This window comes from Haliotis cracherodii, unplaced genomic scaffold (assembly GCF_022045235.1).
Source record: "Haliotis cracherodii isolate W230 unplaced genomic scaffold, xgHalCrac1.p SCAF_4, whole genome shotgun sequence".
Taxonomy (NCBI): Eukaryota; Metazoa; Mollusca; class Gastropoda; order Lepetellida; family Haliotidae; genus Haliotis; species Haliotis cracherodii.
In genome coordinates this window covers 42123589-42150224 of record NW_027266297.1, presented here as the reverse complement: position 1 = coordinate 42150224, position 26636 = coordinate 42123589, and the positions used below count along the sequence as shown (strand labels likewise).

The 26636-nt window shown below is 39.2% G+C and overlaps 2 protein-coding genes across 2 annotated transcripts; both read right to left on the bottom strand.

Moving 5' to 3' along the window:
• Positions 1-14950: 14950 nt before the first annotated feature.
• On the bottom strand, positions 14951-25005 carry LOC139478481 (uncharacterized). Its single transcript, XM_071260966.1, has 3 exons — positions 24900-25005; positions 20905-21007; positions 14951-20490 (listed from the first exon to the last, which is right to left on the bottom strand). Exons 2-3 carry the CDS (start codon positions 20996-20998, stop codon positions 16607-16609), a joined length of 3978 nt encoding a protein of 1325 aa, XP_071117067.1. The 5' UTR covers positions 20999-21007; positions 24900-25005; the 3' UTR covers positions 14951-16606.
• LOC139479426 (uncharacterized) lies at positions 21301-21825 on the bottom strand. Its single transcript, XM_071262279.1, has one exon. It carries the CDS (start codon positions 21823-21825, stop codon positions 21301-21303), a length of 525 nt encoding a protein of 174 aa, XP_071118380.1.
• Positions 25006-26636: the final 1631 nt, after the last annotated feature.

Genomic DNA, 26636 nt, shown 5'->3' with positions numbered 1-26636 from the left:
AATTCCTTGGTAGACCTGGTCCTAAGAAACCAATGTTTGTATGAATTCTGGAGCTTGATTGGCCCTCAGAAAGATGTTTGTGGGAATTATGGACTAGAATTGGTCCTTTGAAACTTATGTTTATGCTAATTCCGGGGTAGAATAAGTCCTATGAAACCTATGTTTGTGGGAATTCTGGGACAGTATTGGACCTCAGAAGCCTGTTTCTCATGACAGCCAACTGAAACATATCAAGGAGCCAGCTCTATGATTGGCAGATTGGAGAGTTGATGTCATCAGGATAGAACACTACACAATCACCTAAGCCACACATTGCAAACACCCAGGATATAACACCACACAATCACCTAAGCCACACATTGCAAACACCCAGGATATAACACCACACAATCACCTAAGCCACACATTGCAAACACCCAGGACATAACAGCACACAATCACTTAAGCCACACATTGCAAACACCCAGGATATAACACCACACAATCACCTAAGCCACACATTGCAAACACCCAGGATATAACACCACACAATCACCTAAGCCACACATTGCAAACACCCAGGATATAACACCACACAATCACCTAAGCCACACATTGCAAACACCCAGGACATAACAGCACACAATCACTTAAGCCACACATTGCAAACACCCAGGATATAACACCACACAATCACTTAGGCCACACATTGCAAACACCCAGGATATAACACCAAACAATCACCTAAGCCACACATTGCAAACACCCAGGATATAACACCACACAATCACCTAAGCCACACATTGCAAACACCCAGGATATAACACCACACAATCACTTAAGCCACACATTGCAAACACCCAGGATATAACACCAAACAATCACCTAAGCCACACATTGCAAACACCCAGGATATAACACCACACAATCACCTAAGCCACACATTGCAAACACCCAGGATGCAAACACCCAGGATATAACACAAAACAATCACCGAAGCCAGGCACTTTAATAGCAAGGATTGCTGTTCACACCTTCGCTTACTGGTCTGCTTGGTCCAGATTTTAATATTTCCATGCTGCCATGATAAAGCGAAATATTGCCAACAGTGGCACATATCATTCACACGTTCAATGAGAAACAGAAACTGACAAGACAAAGAACGATATTACTGAAAATCACTTTATTGCAGGTATTTTCCCAACAGTGACAGCTATAAATGTATGGTGTAGGTCGACATCCATTCGACAAGTCTGTGTTTACATGACTTAGTCTAAACAAAGATCCTTGACATATCAGTATGTACAACATTATTCCAGCGCGTCCCTCCAAACTGTTACTAATGTAACAGTAGTCCGTGGTTCACAGACACACACACAAAGTTCATTGGTGGATCTAGAGGAAGCTGCAGGGGTGCACACCACTCCTTTTCTCAGACACCTATCATGCCTAACTATCAATTGTTTTTGTTCACTTCATAACTTGGGTAATGTTTGCACCCCCTTCTTTCAAAATCATGGAGTGAGTTTGGTTTTACGCCGCTTTTAGTAATATTCCAGCAATATCACGGCGGGGGGACACCAGAAATTGTACCCATGTGGGGAATAGAACCCGAACCTTCAGTGTGGCGAGCAAATGCTTTAACAACTAGGCCACACCACTGCCCCTCAAGATCCTGGATACTCCTCTGAAACCTTATCATTCAACAGTATATGCACAACACGACACAACACTAAACAGAATCGTAACATCAAACTGAAATATAGTTCAAGAACTCAAATTTACATTGTGTATCTAACTAAAGTATGACAAGAAGAAAATGGCCATATACAAATTGAAACAAGACTGGTGACCTTTTATATCTCCAAAATGTACATCTGATCACCTGGACAACAACTGACAATGTAGGTAAGTCATTGCATGGGAGCAGGGCAGCTTCAATCTTATTTCCCAACTCTGGCATCAAGTTTGTTGTCTGGATCAAACCCTCTTGGGAGCTTTGTATCTATCACCTTATTACAAAAGAGAAGTCATGATATGGACCCTTCTCTGCCCACCCGGTATTCAATCTACATAATCCAAGAAAAATTCATATGATGCAAGTAAAACACATTTTTTGTTTGAAGTGTTGAAATTGTTAGGAAAGTTATCAACCATACATACACCTATGAATGAGGAGTGTTTTTTTCAACACTTGCTAATCTTTGGCTTATTACTTAATACAAAATGTATCAAAAGGATATTACACATGCCCAAGTTACAGGTCCAAATTGAATTTCTTAGAGACAGGTTATTACAAACAAATCTTAACATAATCTTGGATCACAAGTTACACATAGTTACAGATTTACCAGGAGTTAGGAAAATCAGCTCTCTGCTCATTATAAAAATACTTAAGTACTGGATCAAGTCATAAGTTATTTTGCAATGGATAGAAAGAAGAAAGACTGCATGTCAGCCAGATCCTGTTCAATAACTGTCATTAAGATATTTTGGAACTTAAAATGGTTGTTTCCAGTCCCCACCAAAAGGACTATCATGACACCAAGTCCCTCGAGGTAGTACCGGCACAATACAGTAACACACACACACACACTTGATTGTGTGTTAACCATTTGAAACTTATCTTGAAAAAAAAACATATTTTCCTTTGCACCATAACAAATTGATAATTTGTCCATACAGCCAACAATAAATCGGTCAATAATTATCACCCAGGAAAAGATTAATTCTAATTGAGAGTCGTATAGAAAATATGATGAAGTGAGTGAGTGAGTGAGTTTGGTTTACGCCTCTTTTAACAGTATTCCAGTTATATCGCGGCGTGTCAGCTTAATGTGGGAGGAAAGCCCGAAGTGACGCAGGTCTCAGACGTTTACCACTTCGGTGAAACCCACAAGCACAGGTATGGTGCTGACAAACCTAGAAACATAATCGGGGCTAACCGGGATTCGAACCCACATAATAGGTTTCTGGTGTGCACAAGGGACGCATCTCTGCACAGCTAATCGCGACGACTAGGCAACCCGTGCCCCCGAAAATATGATGGAAGGAAGTGTAGCAGCCAATCCAGCACTTTCCTTTCACTTGAACATTAGGGACAATATAAATATGGCAATTTTCATGTAAACTATTTTTAGCAGGGGGTGCAACCAGCCAGCCTCCCCCTCTTCAAAACTCCTTACATGTCAACATATGTTTTTGTTCACTGAGACCTGGTATAGTGTGCACCTCTTTTTCCAACTCCTGGATCCACCTCTGTATTGCTACAGCTATCGTAAGTGGACTTCTTCCACAGAGTGCCTTAAACACTGCCTCTGCTGTAAGTCAATATGATAACATAACGACAGTCCTACTGCTAAGATAGATTGATGGAACTTGGTTCAGTTCTTCAGTCATGATCAGAACCTCCTGAATTTGCTGATGTTCATCTTGATGTACCAACATTTACCTTTGAAACTTCCTACCTACAATACAATTGAATCACCACAAATGTCAATCTAACAGTGATGTGACATTCAGTTTATCAAAAGCTTTGACAACCATATCCCCAAGACTACTTTGTTGCAATGTAGCTCTTGAAGTGGAAGATCATGCTACCTGAAAAGAAATCCCCAGTCAGTCTGTCTGTCACAACGGGAAAAGAAAAGAGTTGTCACCATTTTGTAATGCACAGAGAGTTTTCAGACTGATTAACAGTCATCCAAACCATCAACAATAAAACAGTCACAAAACTCAAAGTCCTTTTCAAGACTCCCTCCCCAAAATTCAAGATTCTAACAGTTGCAGGAAATCAATAAAAGGGAGACAACTAAAATAGATTGTATACATAGTTTTCTTTGAACAGATATCAAAAGTTTTCCCTCCGACTATGAAAAGAAATTAATTTCCGGAAAATATTATTCCGGTGGTGATTGCTTCTAAAAATTCAAGGCTCTTTCAACACTGTTCAATGAACTTTATCCATTTTTACTTGCAATGAGTTTTTGGTCACATTACTGGTGTTGTTAAAATAACCTTGACATTTGATATAAAAAACGTGATGTAAAATCAGCTTCTTTTTGCCTTTGTTATATAGACAAAAATGTATTCACAACATATCTTGAACACTATATTGCAATACATCTTGTACATACTGAATTGTGATGTAAGTCTATTGTTCGGCCTGATGTCACTTCTAATAGTTACATTTTTGTTCACACCTCAAGACAGAGTTAAAAGGACCCAAGCTTCTACATAAGTTAAAGAGAAATTCAGCCTAAAAGCCGTGTGCCTAGCAATATGAACAAAATGCATCAGTACCTTCATGTCTACTCTACAAAACACATGATTTGATTGGAATTTGACAAACTTTCACAGGCAAAAAGCAATGACTCAAAACAACAAGTGATACAGTATCTGTTAATTCAATTCACAGTGAAAACTGACTGTTGAAAAATCAACGTTACATGTATCAAAAACATACATGATGAATGGTGAAATGACAAATTTACAGCATGAGATATGATTAGTTACTTTGTAAATGCTAATTCTTTAGTCACCATGTTGGAACAAGGCTCAACTATGCCCTGGATAGAAGTCACCAAGAGTTGCCTCCCCTTGACTGCATGGTTTTGACATGTGAGTAGTCACAGCACACACACATGTGTACCAATTCCATTGTTAATAATGTAATACAGACTAAGTAGGGAATCTAGGATAATACACTCAAATTTCACAAGTAATGTTTTATACTGAAAATATCATGGATTTTATGTTTATGTAAAAACTGTAGCTTCTGTTCAAATTGCAAAAAAATACATCTCAGATAATAAGAAATCGCCAATGACAAAGACAATTGTATTTCACATCATGAAAATGACATATACTAAATCCTGACTTCCATTGAAACTATTCTAAAACCACTATTTTGATAAGAAACATGTCCAAACTCATTTTCATTCATGACAGCCAAACAAAATGCGTACAAACTCTCCCTTATTGAAAAAGTATATGAACTAAATCAAGTGTGCAGAAAAGGTTGGCATAAAAAAGCACACAAAAGTTCAAACTTTTCCAAAATGTTATAAATAGTTTGAACATTTCTCAAAGGTTTTCCTTTTTTACAAGACATATTTACAATTACATATGCATACATCTCATCAAGTGGCAGAATTCACACCGTTTGGTTTTGTACAGCATGTCAAATGAAATCAAAGTTTACTTCCAAGATAGCATACTTGGTACTAAAGAGTCTCATACTTGAATGATGCTCCCTTGTTCGTCTTGCTAATGCATATGTAGCATCACCCATGACAAACTGTTTGGTAACAAAATGCCAAACCTCATACTGGCTCAGCATCATCAATACTGATACACAAAGACTGTGTTTGCAAAGGAGATTTCTAGAAAATCAAAGATGGCTTACAAACAGCCATATTGAAAATCATATTTGAGCCTTAAAAATATCTGAACAAAACTTCATGCACACCAATTTTCACCTCAGTCTGAACCTATTTGGTCTTCACAAGAAAGGGAAATTCAGAAAATGTTCTGAAGGATGACAGAAAATGTTGTGACACATTTTCTAACCCATGCTCTTTAGAATCAGATCAGCTAACTCTCAGGGCACAAAGCCAAGGCTCTTTAGACCAGGTCAGGTAGCACTCTGCCTGAGTACACAACCAGGCTCTTGGGACCAGGTGAGCTAACACTGCCTGAGTACACAACCAGGCTCTTGGGACCAGGTGAGCTAACACTGCCTGAGTACACAACCAGGCTCTTGGGACCAGGTCAGCCAACTCCATGGATATACATCCATGGTTCTTGGGACCAGATGAGCAAACTCTGTTGGTATTCGGCCTTCTTACTGTCAACAAGGAATGGGACAACTCCGGCAATCTTCCAGGGCTGGTACAAGTCTTCTCCTTCATCAAGCCTAGCAACACACAAGTATAGAAAGAGACCATTAGAATATAGTTTTGTCATGGCAAAGACAATTTGTTTTCATTTTCAGGTATTTTGAACTTATCAACATTTAGCAAACACACATGTTAAATATTCTGAACATACTAAATTTTATTTGTGTAAATAAAAAAACGAAGAACATAACATGTTGTGTTATCGAAGAGCCTTGATGTATTTGAGGGACTGTGAGAACTCAAGACAATTCATATCCATAATTAAGCAAATCAGGATCAAACAAAACAATCAAGATGGCACCAAAGAAACGTGTTTCAAACATTAATTTTTATGTTCTAGTTTACAAATAAGGTGGAATGCAAACAACATTTTTTAAACTGATATGGGATATTTCTGAAAAATTATTAAAAAAATATGAACAGGCTTTTCGTCTTACAAATCAATTCTTTTCAAAAGTTTCATTACGATTACTTCAGATATTATCCAACAGCAAACATATGCATTGCTACCTGCATGTGAACTCAAAAATGCCCTCTTTGAAATTTGCCAGATCAACGAGATATTTTTGTAACACAAACACTCTTACATGTCAATTCTCACACAATTATGTTCCAGAATAAGTTGCATTCATGCAATCATGGTCTTTGGGATATTCCTAGGATATGACAGTGATCTTAACAAAAAGAATATGAAAAGAAAAAAGAATAAAGGATCAAATTAATCTGGTTTTATCATCTGATTGTATTATTTATCCATGACAAGCATATATCTTATAGATAAGTTGTCACTTATATGATAAATCTAGGATTCATCACAAGTGTTGTTTTTTAATTCTAACCATGTCCCAGTTAATCATGCATGGGAAATAACGACAGAGTTGATACTTCCCATATTAAAACATAACACTTTATCCTCAATTTATTTTAGATTATACAAATCAAATCTTAACAAAATAAATATGCCAATTGTTCTTTCTATATTCAATAAAAACTAAGGTGTCCTGTTCTTGAAAAATACCAACTATGTGACCAAATGGCTTGTTATTTTGGCCACTTCTAAAAAGACTCGCATCCAAAGGCTGAATGCCAAGGGCATGTTTCTCAGGCCAAATGGTCTAAACACTAAGATATCCTTGTAAACAAAGGTAACAAAAATTACCATCTGTCATTTTCACAGACCCTGCAAAAACCTGTTGTCAGACTAACACCACAATGAATATGTCACAGTAAGTATAAACAGGACACATAGTTTTCAAAGTTTTATTCAATCACAAATGATCACACGTTTCCAACACAATAACCTGATAAATCTTTCTCATGTGAACAATACAAATACCCAGTCAGCAGACACCCTTACATTACAGTCTTTCTTGCATATACAGGCTTTGTGTAAAATATAGCACGAAACAGGAATATAAACATTTGAGCAAACATTCTCCACAATTTCCTGAATATCAACTGCATGATTTGGACCCAAAATCTGGGAAAGGAATTAATAAATGAAATCTACCCTTAATAGTGGCAAAATATAAGTACACACCAAAAAATGGTTGATTTGAGAAGACCTTTCAATTTGTGGAAAATATCAATGGCTAGCGGCAGAGATACCAACCCAAAATTGAGCCAATTAGGAATATCTGGGAACTGCGTCTCAAATTAGACATATTCTGACTAAATGGTTTGAGTAAAATAAATCATTGTATTAAATATTATTGCCTAAGCTCCTCAAAATCTAAAAACCTTCAACAGCAGCTAAAACAAGCAATTATTACTTGGTTGCATATGTAGCAATGTCTGCAGTGTAGACATGGTAGATGGGTCCACAATAGTTTTTGTACAAAATTTGCAATATATTTCACTTACCAGGTAATAGCATTGGCAGAATTTGGTTCAAAATATTGTAATGATTCCCCAAAAGGCATGATTGCCATCTCTGCTAGAGGACAACTGTTAAAAGGCCATAATGTTTTCAATTTGTCGGATCAAAGAATCTGGAGGGAATGAAGGATACAACCTCAACCTAGATCTGGTGATATGTTAACCCTGTAAGTGTGGGAGATGTCAGCTTTTCTTGGAAGATTAATGGAGATAATTCATGTGTAAACCACTAACTCGGTACAACTGATTTGCCAGAGTATGAACATCAAATGAGCATCACACATGTATTGGTTTATTTGTCATTTTATAAATCACCGAGTAGTCTAAAATGTTTTTGTGTTACATGCAAGTCGGGAATAGGTGCACATTTTGAATGTAATCAGATAAACACATGGTCCGCTGATACGTGATCCAAGAAAGGAAAAAATAATGGCCTAAGGAGAAATAATATTCTTCTTTCATAGCAAATACTAGGAAATAGATACTGAAGCAGCCTCTGCATAAAATATCCTCGAAGCTGAATGCATACAAGTATAATTGATTGCTGAACCGTAAGTTATTACACAGCAAGAATAAATTGTTTTAAAGTTTAGTATTGATCATAGTTTTGTGATAATTTTCTCTCTCCCTAAAATATCAATATTTTCCAAAAAATAATGGGTTTTCCTTGAATTTGAACACAAAGAAGTCATTCAAAAAACATGAAAAAAGTCAACTTACAACATTCTTAAACTTCATATCTAATCCAAAGACTTTTACATTTCATTTGGTTTACACTATTTTTGGCTTAAAATTCAATGAAGGTGGATGTTTTAAAATGTGAGTGAAACTTGCAGATTAGTTCTGCTACAAATGAATGATAAGCAAACTTGTAGGTCGATTTCACGGAAGTAAGATTGCGAAACGAATTCGCAAGATAATTAAGGTGGATAATTTTCTCAGAATAAAGATTTTTATATATACAGGCATGCTAAAATATTGTTTCTTCATTCCATTTGATTGTAAAACATAAAAATCTGAATCAATAACATATATACATGAAACTCCAAATTTGAACCAAAAATAACAGCCACCACTTGTGTCTAAACAATCACATTTAAAAACATTTATGAGAATAATATAATCTGATCACAGCCATGAACATTATTTCAAAATGAAACTAACAACAATAATTTGTCTCGATTTAAAATGCAAGATCAGAATACACTGGTAAAAGGGAATGATACTTTTCACGGCCTATTTCCTTGGTGTATTACATACTGCTTGAATGAAGTTATCAAATCATTACATCAAGATAAGGGTGATGCATCTGGTCAACATCAGTCAGTGTCGACTAAAGCATTTGAATACAATCAAAAGTATTGTACTTTAAAACATTAACTCTGAAAGAAAATGTCAGAAACACTTTCAAATCTGATCTTGCAACTTAAAAATGCTCTCTAAAGCGGGAGGAAATGTAGCCAATAGGCTCTGTAGCTCACAAAATAAATGAAATTCTCCAAAATGTCATACATCAGGTCACAGAGGGGTTGATATTACAATAATAGAAGTACACCAACAAAGAAAACACAATTAATACACAACAGGTATCCAAACACTGAGTCACAGCATGCATATTAAAGTGGGACAAAGAATTACATTTTTAACATGGTCACCATGGCAGCCACCGTTTTCATAGATCAAAATTATAAATGCAAAGGAATCACAATGAAAAAACATTAATTCTAAACTTGATATCCCAATAGGATCATGTCAAATCATGTGAGTGAAAGAGCAGCCATGCTCCATGGTCTGTTGTCCACGTCTCTACAGGTCTGATTGTAATGTGTGCTGGATGTGAAACAGGTACATTGGCGCTTTAAGCAGTAACTACTAGACATCTTAAAATTTAAAATTTAAATCAAACTGTTAATATTTGCTAGGTATAGGACAACCAACTGACAAAGTTACTGACTAATAAACAAAACACTTCAGTAGGCTCAAACAGTTTCGGTCACAAAATGCATGGTCTTTCAAAGGCCATGGAAATTAAGTGCTTTTAATGTCAAGTGGCTAAAATTCAGTAAAACCATATCCAAATGACCTAGCAAACACCATCCCATCATATGCATATGGAATAGTAAATTTCATGCCCTTACATTCAATTTGTTATGGAATCATATTCAACTCACACTGAAGCGTCTGATCATTAGAAGGGAGATAACTCTATTGTTGATTGTATATAACCTGTTTCTTTGAAGTTTTTAACAAGTAACATTTAAGGCTTTTCCAAGCCAGGGTGAAATCTGTTTTGTCTGATAGTAAACAGATATTGATGTGTGAATTATACAGGTATTTCTCAAGTGCTATATTTGCAATACAATACTTGCTACACAATGATATACGTTACACTTGCATAGTACATGTAAAGGAGGTCACAATGGCGACTAACCGAATTAGCAACTTCACCATCTCACTACCATGACCACAATGACCAAATTTTTGTGAAGACATTTTCTGTCTTTTTTAGTTCCACTTCATAACTAATCTTGAAATACGTAAAGTATGAATCCAACTTGATACCATAAGGTTGGTTCCCTAAATTGCAAGAGCCAGCACTTAGCAGAGTGTAAGGTCTGCAATTGTAATGAAGAAATATAGAACAGTTAGATTTGGAGCTATGCATCTGAAACTAAACTACACAGAAATAGATGGACTGACCCATAACATTGGGAGACTACTGGGTTACTACAATAATAATGTTGTGATCCACTGTAATAGTTACACCACAGTTGCAGTGGCACCTCTGGTATCAAACCAACCATCTCCCAGAATCAGCACATTGCTTGACATCATGTTGGAAGCTACTGGGTTACTATTATAATAGTGTTGTGATCCACTGTAATAGTTACACCACAGTTGCAGTGGCACCGCTGGTATCAAACCAACCATCTCCCAGAATCAGCACATTGCTTGACATCATGTTGGAAACTACTGGGTTACTATTATAATAGTGTTGTGATCCACTGTAATAGTTACACCACAGTTGCAGTGGCACCGCTGGTATCAAACCAACCATCTCCCAGAATCAGCAGATTGCTTGACATCATGTTGGATGTTTAAGTGAGGTAGCTCTGGTGTAGATGTCAACTTTCAATTATGTCGTGACTAAATTCAACAGTACACTACAGTATTAACTAGAGGTGGTCATTAACCCTGTTTTCCATCGTTTTACATCTATTGAAATTATCAATAATCAAGCAGGGTATCGATGTCAACTATCAACATTTCAACTTCACTGATGCATCACCATTGGCCCATAGACATTCACAATGAATCGATAGATGATCAATTGCTATTTATCACATCTCATGCTTGTGAAACAACTATTTTCAACTGGAGTGAAGAGTTGCGCAGTGTGGTGTTCTCAGACAATGTAGAACAGGACAAACAATATGAAAAAACTCATGGTGGTATCAGACAAATTTAACAACATGATACCAAAAAACTAACTCACACCATAAACTTATTCTCAGTCAACAAATACAATAATCACTCATCTTGACTACATGTACAACTAGGATACATTTCTGTGTGATTAATAACGTGTCCACTGACTGGTCAGTACAATGTAGTGAATGAGTGACTCAGTGGACGGTCAGAGGCCATTAACAATCAACAGTTGGCCAATCAAGCAACAATCAAATCTGGAAGAAACCTTGCATAGTTTACTTTAAATATATAAAAAAACACACAGAGACACAGACACAAAGGTGAACACGAACTTCTCCCATTAATTAAAACCTTGATAATCAATCTTTCTTATGAAATGGTAGGTTTTACATATACAAGGATCCAAACTTATGGAAATAAGAAATAAAATAAAAGTTGAAAATTTGAAACAATGCACAGCCACACATATATTATATTATAGTTACCGCAAATCTGCATTTAATAACCTATAACTCTACATAATTATTTACAAATGCCTTCTGTCAATGACTGACAAAGAAGTACTTTCGCTGTGATTCAGTCATCAAATCGATTGTTTCAATCAGAGGCGGTTACTGTGATTTGATATCTCTCACTGACCAATCAGAATCAAGTATTTCCAAAATTAATGGTAGAATTCTCATTAGATATTTTCACCAAGCATGCAACACAATTCAGTCTAAACAAATCTCATAGGAAGATAGATTCGGAAAGGGAAGTGACACTTTGAGACTAATAATAACTGTCTAGAAAATCATATACATTGAAATATATCCCATTCTCTCAGAGCTTCTGGCAACTATAGAAATAGTTTGACTTATCAGGGGTTCGATGCATCCGACTCCACCTCATTATCACCTGACCTAATTAGAAAGTATCCAAATATACCACAATGCGCATGACAAGTAAATAATATTTATGTAATAAATAAAAACAGAAGCATTTGACATGTCTAGATTTATGCATCTGTAGGACAATATGCTTTATACAAATTCTATCTTGTCCTGTTTCTCCAAAACATTTCATTTCTACTATCATGGTAACACATGCGAGTTCAAGACAATGGGGTTTGACTAGGTTCGACTAGTTTGAGCAAATTCTAACATTGAAATGTGCTGCGACAGTACCCTAAGCATCAAATACAACCAAGACTCATTTTCTCCAGTTATCTGTATGTTGCATTGTCATCACAAGCTTGTGTCATGATACGCATCTCATCGCAATTTTGGGTATCCTATCCAGTCCTACGCACAGAAGTGTTTCAGTATAAGTACAAAGACACTCGCAATGGGCTGAAACCATTCGGCCAAAATTGACAAGTGTTGACCTTACTTAATGTAGTGAGAATAACTTTTAGAAATTCTTACAATTTCAGTGTAAATCTGGAATGATAGCAGAGGTTCATGAGCAGATAATTAGCCCAATACAGTTAGCGTAGTCCTGCTAATATATGATATCCTTATAAATGTTATTGGTGGGACGATACACCGATGCATTGTGATTTTTACTTCCCGATCCAAGTATCGATCACAGTCGCACACTAAGTAAAAATTTCGATTCATACCTTAAATGTTTACTTTAATGGCGGTTACACCAAACACTAATTAGTCGTGAAAAAGTAAATATTTTCGTCCATTGCACCATACTCAGCATTAGAACTTGGCACTAGTCCTGTTGTCCTTGCAATAGTTAAGGTATCACAAGGACTATTAGAAAATTGCCATTTTAAGGGTTTTGCTATATGCTATCATTGTAAGGACTAGTGGACTAAAAATGTGAGTTAAATCATCAGTGTGCCAGGTATTCGACAATCCTGTCTATGAAAAAGATAGCTTACGCACCTCAGATAAGAGCACATACAAGTATCATGATACGTATCGGATCTCACAGTTGGTGTATCGTCCCTGCCCTAGTAAATATATTAGTTAGCCTGAGTTTGGTTCGTAGAAATGTAAATAGTCTTTTGGTTTTTAAATCCAATGCTTAACAAGCATCATAAACAATGAAAGGGGTCAATAACCGTTAGCAAGGTTGGTCAGAAATAAGGTTGTAAAAGTACTTTCTTGGCGGGTCAGTCACCTAGGGGACAAACAAGCATGTACTTATTTTGGCCTCTTAGTCACAGGGGTCCTGAGGGATTGCAGATTCTGTTTGGTTCATGGATACTTACCATCTTCCGACTCCATACTTGACGGGTGTGAATGTACCACATTCCTCCATCACCCATGAATACATACAGCTGATGAAATGAGGCTGTTTACAACTCACTGAAGTCAAATGAGCGTTGCACCTTGCATGAGTTTTGTGTGCACCTTACCAGTGCTTGATAGGTAAGTAATGTGTGGAGTTCCGTCATGTCCGTAGATGGCCATAAGGCTATGACACATTGCATGAGAAAATTTGGCGATGGAATCACCTGTGGTTGAGGAGTGTAGTGTAGACAAACCCTCGATGGTATGAAGATTAATACCATTTCATTCAGGACACTGATATGCATTTAAATGCATCAGTTGTCATTTCAGTAATTCAAATGCTATCAAAGCAATAACACTCCATTAGCTACAAAACACTCTAAACCTACCATGCCTATGCTGCTACTTTGGTATTCTAACATCAGCATCAAGCAGAATCACACATATCGGAAAAACACAAACCTGTTTAAAATCACAGTCAAAAAATATTAAAAGGGCTCTAAAATAATTTAAATTATACATATGACAATAAAGAATGTTGCTTTACACAACATCAACAACACAGCTATACAGACAGCGATAAATACAGCTGCAATAAATCAAGTACAGTGTTACCACTGATGTTTGAAACTGCCAGTCCCAGTGGACTGGCAACTCTAAGCATTACCAGTCCCACCCTATTTTTGTCAGTCCCAACTTTGATCAAATAAAAATTGTATGAAAACTACCTGGTTATAATTCTTTCAACATGAATTTCAATGCAGCATACTTTCATGGCTGACAAATTCATTGACAGCATTTCTGAGGTGAGGTGAAATGGGGTTTAACGTCGCGTCCAAGATTACTGCACTTATATAGCGACGTGCATGCACGTGTGTGTGTGTGGCTGTTTGTACTAGTCCGGACTGACGCCGATTTATAGTGCTAGCACACTGAGATACCATGCCGCAGTTTAACATGAATACCCCACTCAGACAAAGTATACTGACTCCGAGCCTTGTTTTAGCCCCTTAATGCCGAGCGCCAGACAGGGTAACAACAAGCACCATCTTTTAACGTCTTTTGGTATGACGCAGCCGGGGATCGAACCCTGGACCTTCCGCTCTCTGGGCGAGCGCTCTACCACTAGACCACGGAGGTAGTAACTTATTTTGATCTACACATCATTCACACAATGTTCAATCACAATTTTTTCTTTTTTTTCCCTGAATATTTCACTTTGATTCAAGACTAAGTCACTACAAATAGATATAGAAGTAAAGCAAAATATTATTTCATTGCACTAAAAATAGACAAGGGGAATCCCTAATTGTAACAGACAAGCTTACTTCGTTTGAAAAATATACTTGTATAAGTGAGTGAATGAGTGAGTGAGTTTGGTTTTACGCCGCTTTTAGCAATATTCCAGCAATATCAAGGCGGGAGGACACCAGAAATTAGCTTCACACATTGTAGCCATGTCGGGAATCGAACCCGGGTCTTCGGCGCAAAAAGCGAACACTAACCACTAGGCTACCCGACCACCTACTTATATGATTATTGCCAATGTTTTGTTCAATAACAAAGATTTACAAAATACCTTTTTTGTCGTTTTACAGGGACTAAAATTACCGGCCCAAGCCAAATACATGTATAAGATATCAGCTGTGTTTAGCGTATCCCCTCATACATTCATCACATAGCAGTTATTCTGTATGTCACCACTGGGTGTTATGGATTGTCCAATAAAAAATTCTGAAGTGGTCTTGTTCTCAAGTTGGCTTCCATCCTGTTTCCCCAAACCTGTATCAGTTTTAGTTTTCAATCCTCCACTTTTGATAATATAAGATATGCATATTTAGAGGTAATTTAAGTAATTAAGGGAGAGAGTGACATAATTTTTTTTAAATTTTTTTTTGGTAGCACATTCAAGGTTCGTAGACGAATAGTAGGCCCCAGTGGTAACATACAGCAGTATTTTAAAACACCCGCTTGCCCGACAGTCCGAGACAATCTATTTTGCTGGCAGACTGTCAGTTTTAAAAAGTTGCAAGGCCAATGGTCGGGAGTTAAAGTTACTAAGTTGACAATTCACCAGTTTATTATTTTCGAACTAACATTAAACTATACTATTCTTATGTTTACCCTTTTGTTACTTTTTACCATTAGTATTCTGGACTGCTGGTCTGGTAACTTTGCACGTTGCCAGTGCCGTTGTCTGACTGAAATTTTTGGGAATTTTGTACACTGCATATAGAAAAACTGTTGAATGATGTCAGATATTCAATGATGAATGGATAGGGTGAAGCAGTAACCACAGCTAGGACCAAATACACAAACGCAGCAGGTATGATGCCACACTACCAGCCAGGTAACACAATGACTTGGTCATTGCCACCACTTGATCCTCTTCTCGGTGGGCTCACAACTAAATTATGCAAACATCTCTTTCATATCAATAACAGCTCATAACAGGAAAATAATAACTCTTACTCCATACCATGAATACATACAGTTTTCTTACATATCTATCACAGCAATAATCAACTATATATAAACAAATTGGCTGCGTTTTACTGCCCCATTTATATACCATTTTGTATCCAAACACCCTAAGTGCAGCATTTACAAAAATCTAAACTAAAATGATCCTTTTGATATAGTCAAAGAGCCAACATACATAGCAGCCTGATCTAAGTACCAGTACTTGGGAGTTTTTCTCACTGTAAGCATCATGTGTGCTTCCCCGACCTGAGGTCTGATTGAAGACTGCTTGATCAGCAAGAATTGGGGTTATTTTATATTGTCTCCATCACTGATAAAATTGTTAAAAATAAAGTGCAAATATATTTTCAAATCTAATTTGGAGTGATTTGTGTTTTACAAGGATGTCAATATTCAATCCAAACAATTAGCTTTTGAAACCAATTAAGTATTTTTCAGTTCATTTAGCCAGGGATAAGTGAGCATCTTCAGTTTTCAACATCCAATATAATTATATCAAATCAATCAAATACGTCAACATGGTCAAATGTCCAAAATATTCCTGATATATTATGTTCACTAAATATCAATTAAGTATGCTACATGTTTGGATCATGATCATGATGACAGAGACGAGGCACAGCCTCATTCATACTTAGGCTCATCTACATGGTTCCTGCTCACACTGTTACGTTACAATACGTTCTACACCTGAATCTAAATCTACATGTTGGCTGTCTTTGCAGGCCCATCACAAAGTTTCCTAACAGTTCTGCCGTCTTCGTCCAGCTCCAGGTTGATGTACAAGATGTCAGCATCATCGTTATCGTGGAAGTCGTTGAGGTGGTCCATGACCTTCATCAGCTTGGGGTGACTCCAGTGACATTCGGAACATTCAAATACAGGGCTGTGGGAGTGGGCCAGTTGGTGGAGGAGGAGAGCTTGGGCATCCAGGAAGTGATGGAGACATGTTGCCTCCCGACAAACGTACCAACGGGACGGCAGTTTGTTTTTCCGCGCATTCAGGTCCCGCATGACAATGTCCTCATCTGGGTGATTGTCCTTGTAGTGGTCCTTCATGCCCTGTTTGGTTTCTGTGAAAAAGTTTGACTCGCACAGTAAGCAACAATATTTTGAAGGTGAAACAGTTGCTGAGGTAGATGGGAAAATAGCACTAATATCACAGTCAGTGAAAAGGTTCCTTTCACGATGTTCACTGGTTTCTAAGGCAGTGTTAGTCTCACTATTGTCACTGAAAAATAAGGCACCGTCGGCGGGATCAGGCAGCTCAAGTTCATTGGCAGGATCAGTGTCAGACAGGAGATTATCGTCCAAGCCTGAATGTTCTTTACCATAATGAAGTTCCACAGTCCAAACATCAGAGTGAGTGTAGGGACACATCCCATGTGAACAAATATGAAAGATACTTCTAGCTTTCTGTTTCCTCTTTCTCAAATTGACAAACGTCATGGGCTCCCCTTCATGAACTTTCATCAGATGCTCCTTCATTGTGAGAACTCCAATACAAGAGAAAGCACAGTACTGGCATCTCAGCATGGCTGGTACGAAGCTAACCGACCTTGGGCCAATAGAACTCCCTCGACCTTTCTTGGATTTTGACATAAATTCGGGCCGTCTGATACGGGGAGCAGAAGGCACCTGTAACTTGACAGGTGGACTATCTGCCTCCTCTGCACTGCCATTGTTCACTGTGGATGAAGCATGAACTTTCTTATTGTGCTCACAAACTTTCTCAGTATTGACCCCCGAGTAAATACATTTTTCAAAAGGACACAAATAGAAGTAGCTATGGATTTTCTGCGCTTTCTTCTGCATGTCATAAAAAGCTAACACTTGTCCTGTATGTGTGAACTGCAAATGCTCCTTGATGTTGACGATTCCAATACAACTGAAGTCACAATGGCTACACTGAAGAACAGGAGGCAGTATTGACACCATCTTGGGAACACTTTGTTCATTTTTTATGCTTGTCAACAACTCTGGCTGGACCTCTACGAGGCTGGGAGGGCTAGAATCATTGCCAGATGCTATGTGTAAAGGAATAAAAGTTTCAACACAATCTGTTTCCATTGAAATTTCTGGTGACAAAATTGGAGGATCGTTGAAATCCGTTTCATCCTGTGTCAAACTCTTTTTCTTCTTCTTTGACTTGAGTTTGGATTTGCGAGATGCTGGCTTCTCTCCGCTTGGACCAGCATAGCACGCCTTGATATCTCTCCAGAAGTCCTCCTCAGGGAGCTGGTGCTCCTTGACCCCATGCTCAATCCACTCCTCCCTGTCCCTGTTCTCCCAATCACAAACCCTACAGCGGTAGATGAAACACTTCCTCTTCAACCTACGTAACACCAAATCTTTCACAATGACACTCCTGTCAGCATGCAGCATGGTAATGTGATAAGAGACATTCTCGAGGAAACAACCTGTAAAAGTGCAATAGATACATGAGTACTCTTCTGTTGTCCTTACCTGTTCCTTCATCTTCTCAGCTAGCTGCACTGTGTTGTCCAGACACTTCAGCAGGTACGGCTCCACAGTCACATTCAGATCCTTGTTGTGCCACGGTGTGCACCTCTCTACGTGATTCAGGTACGCTGTGGGGTTCTTTGCTCGGAATGGGCAATCGTCCCGAGGACAGAAGTACATGTATTTGTCTGGGCTCTCACAGTGAACATCATAGCCAACCAGACTCAGTCCTCTATGCTTGTAGGACATGTGTCCTTTCAGTAGTCCTGGTTTCTTCACCTCATAGAAGCAATGGAAGCATTTGTATGTGGGGGGTTCTCCCACCTTTTTGGAATTCTCTACTGACGTGTCTACTGAGCCACCGTCATCAGCATGGTCGATCTCTATATCCTTACTGGTGACCGTGGATGTGGATGTAGGTGAAGCTGAATTGTTCTTGTTGGCATCAGCTTCATCAGGCTTCTTCTCTGGGGGTCGAATTAAAGCAACATAGCGATGTGGTCGGCCTCGGTGGGTTTTCTGAGAATGTTCTTTGATTTCGCCTTGACTATGACTGGTGAAGTTGCAGTAGCCACAACTCCAGTACAGATTGGATGAGACTGAGGATCCCGATCGCATCTTATTAGGTGGTGGTGGTGGAGGAGGTGGGCGATTCTCAAATGGTTTGGCAGGTGCAGGGGCTCTGAGGGGAGGTGTTACGTTCCGAATCCCCAAAACTCTTCTTGGGCCCCCGGGAGTGTACACTGCGTTTTGTGTCTGAAACCGGGTGTTTGACCCACTCTGAATATTTTGTGAGGCAACCAATGAAACCGGCTGAACTTGTGATGGTTGCCCTTGGATTTGGGACTTGTCTAGCAGAACCTGGATGGCATTGCCACTGCTTTGGACATTTGTGATCATTTTTGAAACATCATAAGTAGACTGGGCACCCATGACCTGCTTGTCCGAAGGGACATCTTCACTTGCAACGTTTCCATCAACAGTCTCAACTTCCATGTCAAAGTACTCATAGTCTTTCTGAAGAGCATTGTACACGTCCATCTTCTTTGGATCAGATGGGTCAATGTTTGCATAGAGACCAGACAGATTCTTTGCATCAACTTTCGATATCTTGGCTGGGGGTTCGTCATCTGACCCACCTCCAGCTCGTTTCTTCTTGTCCTCTTCCGTATCCTGAGAATATATCTGAAGATAATCTGACAACAATGTACAATACTTGAGAGAGGCAGCAGCCTCGGAGAACTCTGAATGAGCCTCTGCTGTGTGATGGATGACATCTGCCCGGGAAAATGACTGATACCTGCAGAACTTGCAGTGGAATCGGTGCTCCATCACATGCTGCAGCAACTGAGCTTTGGTGGTTGTGTGGTAGGGGCAGAAGTTGCACCAGTAAAAGTGAAGGTCAAAATTGGCAACAAGAGATCCTCCCTGTGTCATAAACATGGCTCTACACGACACAGCACAAACCATTTCATGAGTGTTCACTCGGAATATCTTCTCACTGGATTTGTCATTCACTTTAGATTCCATCACTGCATGATTAAAATGGGATTTGTCCTTCTCGGGAATGCTACATTTGCGGGTAGGACTTCTTGGTCTCAAAATCCGTCCAGGACCAAGGTTTTTACTGGGTGGGTTCTCAGCCTTTGATATTCGTGCTTGAGATGTCTGGGAGACCAAGAAAGTTGTCCCATTAGTATCTAAAGCATTGTCCGGTTTCTTCATCATTTCGTTAGGATTCCGAGATTTCCTAGGATTGGGCTTGAAGCCACCAGCATCGTTCTGGGCCAGCAGATACTCATTCTTACGAAGTAGCTGCTCTATAACATTGGACACGGAGGCGTCTGCTTTCTTGGTCTCCTTAGGCTTCTTACTCCCTGACCAAAGACTGGATGATATCTGAACAGGAGGCTTGTCCCCTGACTGGGCAGACGCTGGTGGTGGAGTGTCATTCCTGTTGTTGTCAGAAGAGACAGGAGAGTTGGTTGCCTGTTCATAGCCAGGATCTACAGGTTCTGCTTTCACCTGGAAGTGGACTGGTGGCTCACTGTCAGAGGAGTCGCTGCGTCGCCGTGGTGCCGGGGAGCTGTCACTCTGGGCTTCAGGCTGCTTACTGTTCTCAACTGGAACACAAAAATAGGACACTAGTCAGCCAGTAACTTATTTCAGTGTCTGCAACTCAGTTGTCCTTGTTGTAACCATGCTGTTGAAATTAATAGATTTAACCATATACAGGTGGCCCTTTTCCCTTGATTCAATAGACAGAAATGTCAAGGTCCCCTGGATTCCCTTTACTTTCTGATACTTTACCTCTACTGCATAATTGTCTACTATCTACTTCAAATACCCTTACATATTACAACAACTCTAGTGAACATTTCTGAATCATAATCTGTTGAATATTCAACAGAATTCATTCCTGTGAAGGATGATTTTGGAAGGAGAATGGACACAACTGTGTGAATTGTGTCGCCTGAGATGACAGCATCACTCATGCGTCCAGAAGGAGCAGAATCTACTATAGTAATGTCATTTACCTGTGGTGTTACTGGCCTGATCCTCAGGGTTACAGAACACCTGGTAGCCCTCTATGACCCCCAGAGGGTTGGTCCCTCCGTCCCCACTGCTCATGTCTCACACCTGCAACAACACAATCATAACTATACAATTCTATAGGTTCAAAGATGATGTACAGTTTCACTGCATCATGATATACTGCTTGCCATAAACACAAAAAATATGTAGAAATAAAATGCTAAAGGTTAATACAAAGTTCAACCAGACTGTTAATGAACATGATGAATGAGTTTAACATTGCCCTGTTTAAAAGGGCATATTATAGCAGATATAGCATATACAGTATATACAGTATATTACAAATTACGCCATCTTAAACCACTAGGCCACTTGTGGCCCAACCAAGAAAGGAGCATTCAGGGGCCATTGTTGAAGCGAGCTCTGATAATGAACTCTCTGACAGGGATGACGGCATGAGCCACGACTGTCATAATGAACTCTGTGACAGGGGTGACAGCATGAGCCACGACTGTCATAATCAACTCTGTGACAGGGATGACAGCATGAGCCACGACTGTCATAATCCACTCTGTGACAGGGCTGACAGCATGAGCCACGACTGTCATAATCAACTCTGTGACAGGGCTGACAGCATGAGCCACGACTGTCATAATCCACTCTGTGACAGGGCTGACAGCATGAGTCACACCTATCATAATCCACTCTGTGACAGGGCTGACAGCATGAGCCATGACTGTCATAATCCACTCTGTGACAGGGCTGACAACATGAGCCACGCCTATCATAATCCACTCTGTGACAGGGATGACAGCATGAGCCACGACTGTCATAATCCACTCTGTGACAGGGATGACAGCATGAGCCACGACTGTCATAATCCACTCTGTGACAGGGCTGACAGCATGAGCCACGACTGTCATAATCCACTCTGTGACAGGGCTGACAGCATGAGCCACGACTGTAATAATGAACTCTCTGACAGGGATGACAGCATGAGCCACGACTGTAATAATGAACTCTCTGACAGGGATGACAGCATGAGCCACAACTGAATTTGTAACCTTAAATACATTCACACCGACTGTTGGTTCTCACATTGAAACTATCACATCACCTTATTAGCATGTCTATACGACTCTGAAGCAACTTTTGAAAAGAAAATATAATAAAATGTATCATTAACTGTAGCATATATCATGCTTGAAGTACACAGATTAAACCAGATAAGAACAAACACCATCGAAAACCCCTGTATCCATCGCCATTTTAATGCCAGAATCAGTCAAAATCAGTCATCTTAACATGCACTACAAATTCTACTCTGATCTATGAAGTGTGAAGTTGGGAACACAATAAAATTCTTTTTATTCCACCTCTTGCAAATATATGTGCTAATCTTAGGCAAACACTTGATTTTACTGTAAGAATGACAAGACATGCTTAATTAACACTGCCCACACGAATACAAACTGTCTTGGTTTTTCCCCACTTAACATCAAGGATTTTTTACACAAAACAGGCTGTAACAAAGAAGTCTGGTCTTACAACCCTTGTTCTTGTTTAATCCCATGAATTCATCCACATGGTCAAATGACAATTCCCTCGTGTTTGGGGTAAAGAATCTACTTACATTAGTAACAAATAGTAACATATGTTTTTATGCATATTTTTAGTGTTAACAAGGTGGCCCAAATGATAACAGTAAAAGCAGCATGCAAGTATGTTTGTCACACTGTCCTATAATGATAACGTTAAGGCGGTCAACTACACACTTGAATTCCCTGAACTGAAATGATTACTGTTGGGTCTTTGTCTGATTAAGCCAATTGTATTTTGATGTTCTCCCTATCAGACTTGCTTACACCACAGCCATCAAATTCCACCCATGACCACAGCAGTTTATGTGTACCAGAATCTCAGACAGGGAAACCAGCAGTGTTTGAAATAAAAAAAATTATTCCAGGCTGCCATCAGGACCCTCAGACTTAGAACTTACAGGCCCTGAATAAACTCTTTAGGCCCTCTTTCAAAACACTGAAGCTTATTTTGACAAATAAATCAACACATACATTTACAGCTGGCCATTAGGACCCATACAAATTTGAAACTAAAGGCCAGACACAAGATCTACATGCCCCGGGCCTGCAAGCAGGCGACCCGTAAGTATTGCCTGCCCCTCTTCAAGGTTTCCTGCCCGCAATCAGACATAATAAATATTGAAAAACCGCCAAAAGAATAACAGACAAATCATGTCTTGAATAAGTCAATATAATTATTTCAGTTATCATAAAACTGAATACATAAGTAGTCTTAAAATTATTTGCCAGACAGTCAGGCATGTAGAGGAAAATATCATGCAGCCCAATGGAAAGGTTACCAGGCACGAACACAGGCAATTGTTTCGGACACTGTGACTGTGAGGTACCATGATTCACAAGCAGCCAGGTATGACATTGTGGTCGGCCTGTGAAGATTCAGGGTTAGCATTGGTCTTCAAAAACCCATGCTTGTCGTAAGAGCCGACTAACGGGATCGGGTGGTCAGGTTCACTGACTTGGTTGATGCATGTCATCGTATCCCAATTGCGTGAATCGATGGCTTAATGCCCATGATGTCAATCACTGGATTGTCCGGTTCAGTCTTGATTATATACAGACCACTGCTGTATACATATGCTGAATGTGGCGTCAAACATCAAACTAAGAAAAAACATCACCCGATTCTTGTTAGTCTGCTCTTACAAGCATGGGGGGTACTGAGGACATATTCGGTGAGTGAGGAAGTTTGGTTAAAGCCAACTATATCATATATTTCAGTTATATCATGTGTGTCTGCTTTATGTGGGAGGAAAGCCTAAAGTTAATCAAGGCAAAACTGTGATCTGAACTGGGAACAAAGGACAAAATCATCATGCATAAGCAACTTAGTCACTGTTAGTGGCAGCAGATATATATAATATGCAGGAACATTTTAATCCAATGTTGTTTTTACAAACAAGCACTTCATCACATCAGTCAAGAATAAGTGGATTCTTGTCCAATTTATAAAATAGGTTTGAAAATGCTCTGTTTCGAAAAGAATCAACTTGATTGAAAGGTCCATGTTGCAAAATATAACACCAAGAGTTAGATAACATGAGTAAAAAAATACTCCATCAAAATAAACTGTTTTGAAATATATTTGTTAGTTTCTAGTTAACATGGTACTTGACAATGTCGAAGGAATGCCAAATTGGAAAATGGAACTGTCCTGCGGTCATCTATGGTGGGTCGAGAGAGAATGGCATGGCTATTTCAAAACACACCCCTCAATGTTGTTTTCGCAGTGTTCTCTGTATATGAATCACAATTCATGGACAATGATGAAAAATCTTTTGTTCTGTTTTCCAAAAGTCATATACCTGTATGGCCTTTCTGTCTTGTTTGAGGGCTACAACATTTTCTTACAATAGGCCACATGCTATTAATGAATTAGGTTAATTTCTCGATTCTCTTATAGCATTAATTTTAAACGTGATGTTACACAACCTGAACCTAAATGAATGGAGTGACCGGCGTTAATGAAAGAAAATGTGTTCCCATAATATCATGGACAGAGTGGAGTGGGGAATGGTCCTGAAACAATCGCCACACCGGTGACCTAAATATAAGTGGCCTTCCCAGTCTCGTGTCCCAATCCGCCTCCTTATAACGCTACAATGCGGACACGGTAGCATTACGTTTACATGTCACACGTTGGTAAATTGATCAAACACGTGTAGACAAAACATCCGCATACCAGTATATATGTGCACTTATTACAAACAATGAGACTACGGTTGCATCATACTGTATAACGAGACCGGCAGGTGCCCGTCGCGCCGACAACGAACCCGCGCGCCATAGCCCACGATAGGAGCAATATCATGGTTGCACTGCACGGGCTCAAAAACCCTACATTACGTTTAGATTATTACATATTTGGTATATAAATATTATATAACAACCACGCTTACCTACTACCGCTTCGCCTATGCCAAGTAATCACAATAATGCTTGTCGAGGTCACTAAAAGTATGTACGGCACCCGGAAAGCTCTCCCCGCTTTCTTCCACCTCTGTGTATGTGCGTGACGCGCTACGAATGACGTCACCAGAAGGGAGCTAACCCCTGCAGATATAGTGGAGTTCGCTTGACCCAGTATTTTCTTTCCGCCATGAAATTTGAAATTAGGGAATCAGTTATTGTCTAACTAGTGTTTGACGTTTGTTATTAGTAATTTTCAAAATGATTTTTATCAATAGGTTTTTTATCTCCATTTCGCATGAAATTAAGAATAATGAGTTTTCAAGAAAAAAAATATTTTATCAATAACATTTAAATGTGAGAGTTTATACCAAATTGATAGCTCTTTTGGTTCTTCTTGGTTTCATATTTATATTTGCATATTTTATATGTTGAACGATCACACCCCAACTTTACAACTACATGATACGGATTTGGTCTGTCTCACAGTCCCTGAACCATATAAACTATTTTTCCTTCCGCCCAGCCCTTATTGTTGTGCCATATCTCTAAATGAAGCAAGTCTAGAAATTTCCACAGGTCCTGAAACTCCCACCTCACTGGTCAATGGGGCTCCTTTTCAATTTTAATGTAGTTGCTTTTTTCTATTAAAATTTATATATTTTCTGAGGCTATAAGACTAGATATGGACATTGCGTTGTATTTTCAACACATAATGAGTTAATCATGTTATATTAGGAGACGCCGAGTGGTTAAAGGTTCGTTGGTGACTCTGAAGATCCTATTTCGTTTCGCCACATGGCGTGAGTGAGTTTAATTTACGATCCTTTTAGCCATATTCCAGCAATATCACTGCGAAGGACACCAGAAATTGGCTTCATACATTGTACCCACCCTCTCGAAACCGGGTCTTCGGCGTCCAGCAATATCACTGCGAAGGACACCAGAAATTGGCTTCATACATTCTACCCACCCTCTCGAAACCGGGCCTTCGGCGTCATGGGCGAACGCTTTAATCACTAATCGCTCGTTCGCTCGTGGCACCGGAGACCCAGGTTCGATTCCTCACAAGGGTACAATGTGTGACGCCGATTTCTGGTCTCTCCCGTCGTGATATTGCTGGAATATAGCCGAAAGTGGCGTGCAACCAGACTCACTAACTCACAAATACTTTGACAATAACCTACGTGCTACTAGGAAATATGGTTTATCTGTCCAGAGGCTTACTCATATTCTTTTCTGAATGTTTTCTGACTGAAACATGTTTTCCTGATCTCAAGGGAAACAACAGCCCAGCCCGATCAGTCTATTTGTCAGAAGAACATTACAAAATAATAAAAACGACAAAACCCTTTCTATTTTCATAAGAAAGCACTTCCAAAAGCAGAGTCCATTGTACGATTCCCAATATTACATGAGCACGTGTTTATCAATCGCTATCAAATAGTGAGAATACAAGGTGTTCGAGAAAAGGTGAGCGTATCCTGCCCCACGGGTGGGACCCGTCACAAACGCATGCAAAGGCAAATCAATTGTTCACCTAACAACACGGGTAGATATGGTACAAGTCAAAATAGAGAATTGCATCGGACGTCTCCCATAAAACGTTTTGAAAGATTTACTGAGGCCTTGCATGTTGTAACCTTCATCACACAACTTCTGAACAAGAGTTTTATATGACGAGTTCCAATGTACCTGAAAAGTTGTGAGATGTAGACACCAAGGGC

Coding starts and splice junctions, on each gene's coding strand:
- LOC139479426 (XM_071262279.1), bottom strand. CDS start 21,825: ATGACAGTCGTGGCTCATGCTGTCAGCCCTGTCACAGAGTGGATTATG.
- LOC139478481 (XM_071260966.1), bottom strand. CDS start 20,998: ATGAGCAGTGGGGACGGAGGGACCAACCCTCTGGGGGTCATAGAGGGC. Junction 20,491..20,904: donor TCAGGCCAGTAACACCACAG/GTAAATGACATT, acceptor TTTGTGTTCCAG/TTGAGAACAGTAAGCAGCCT.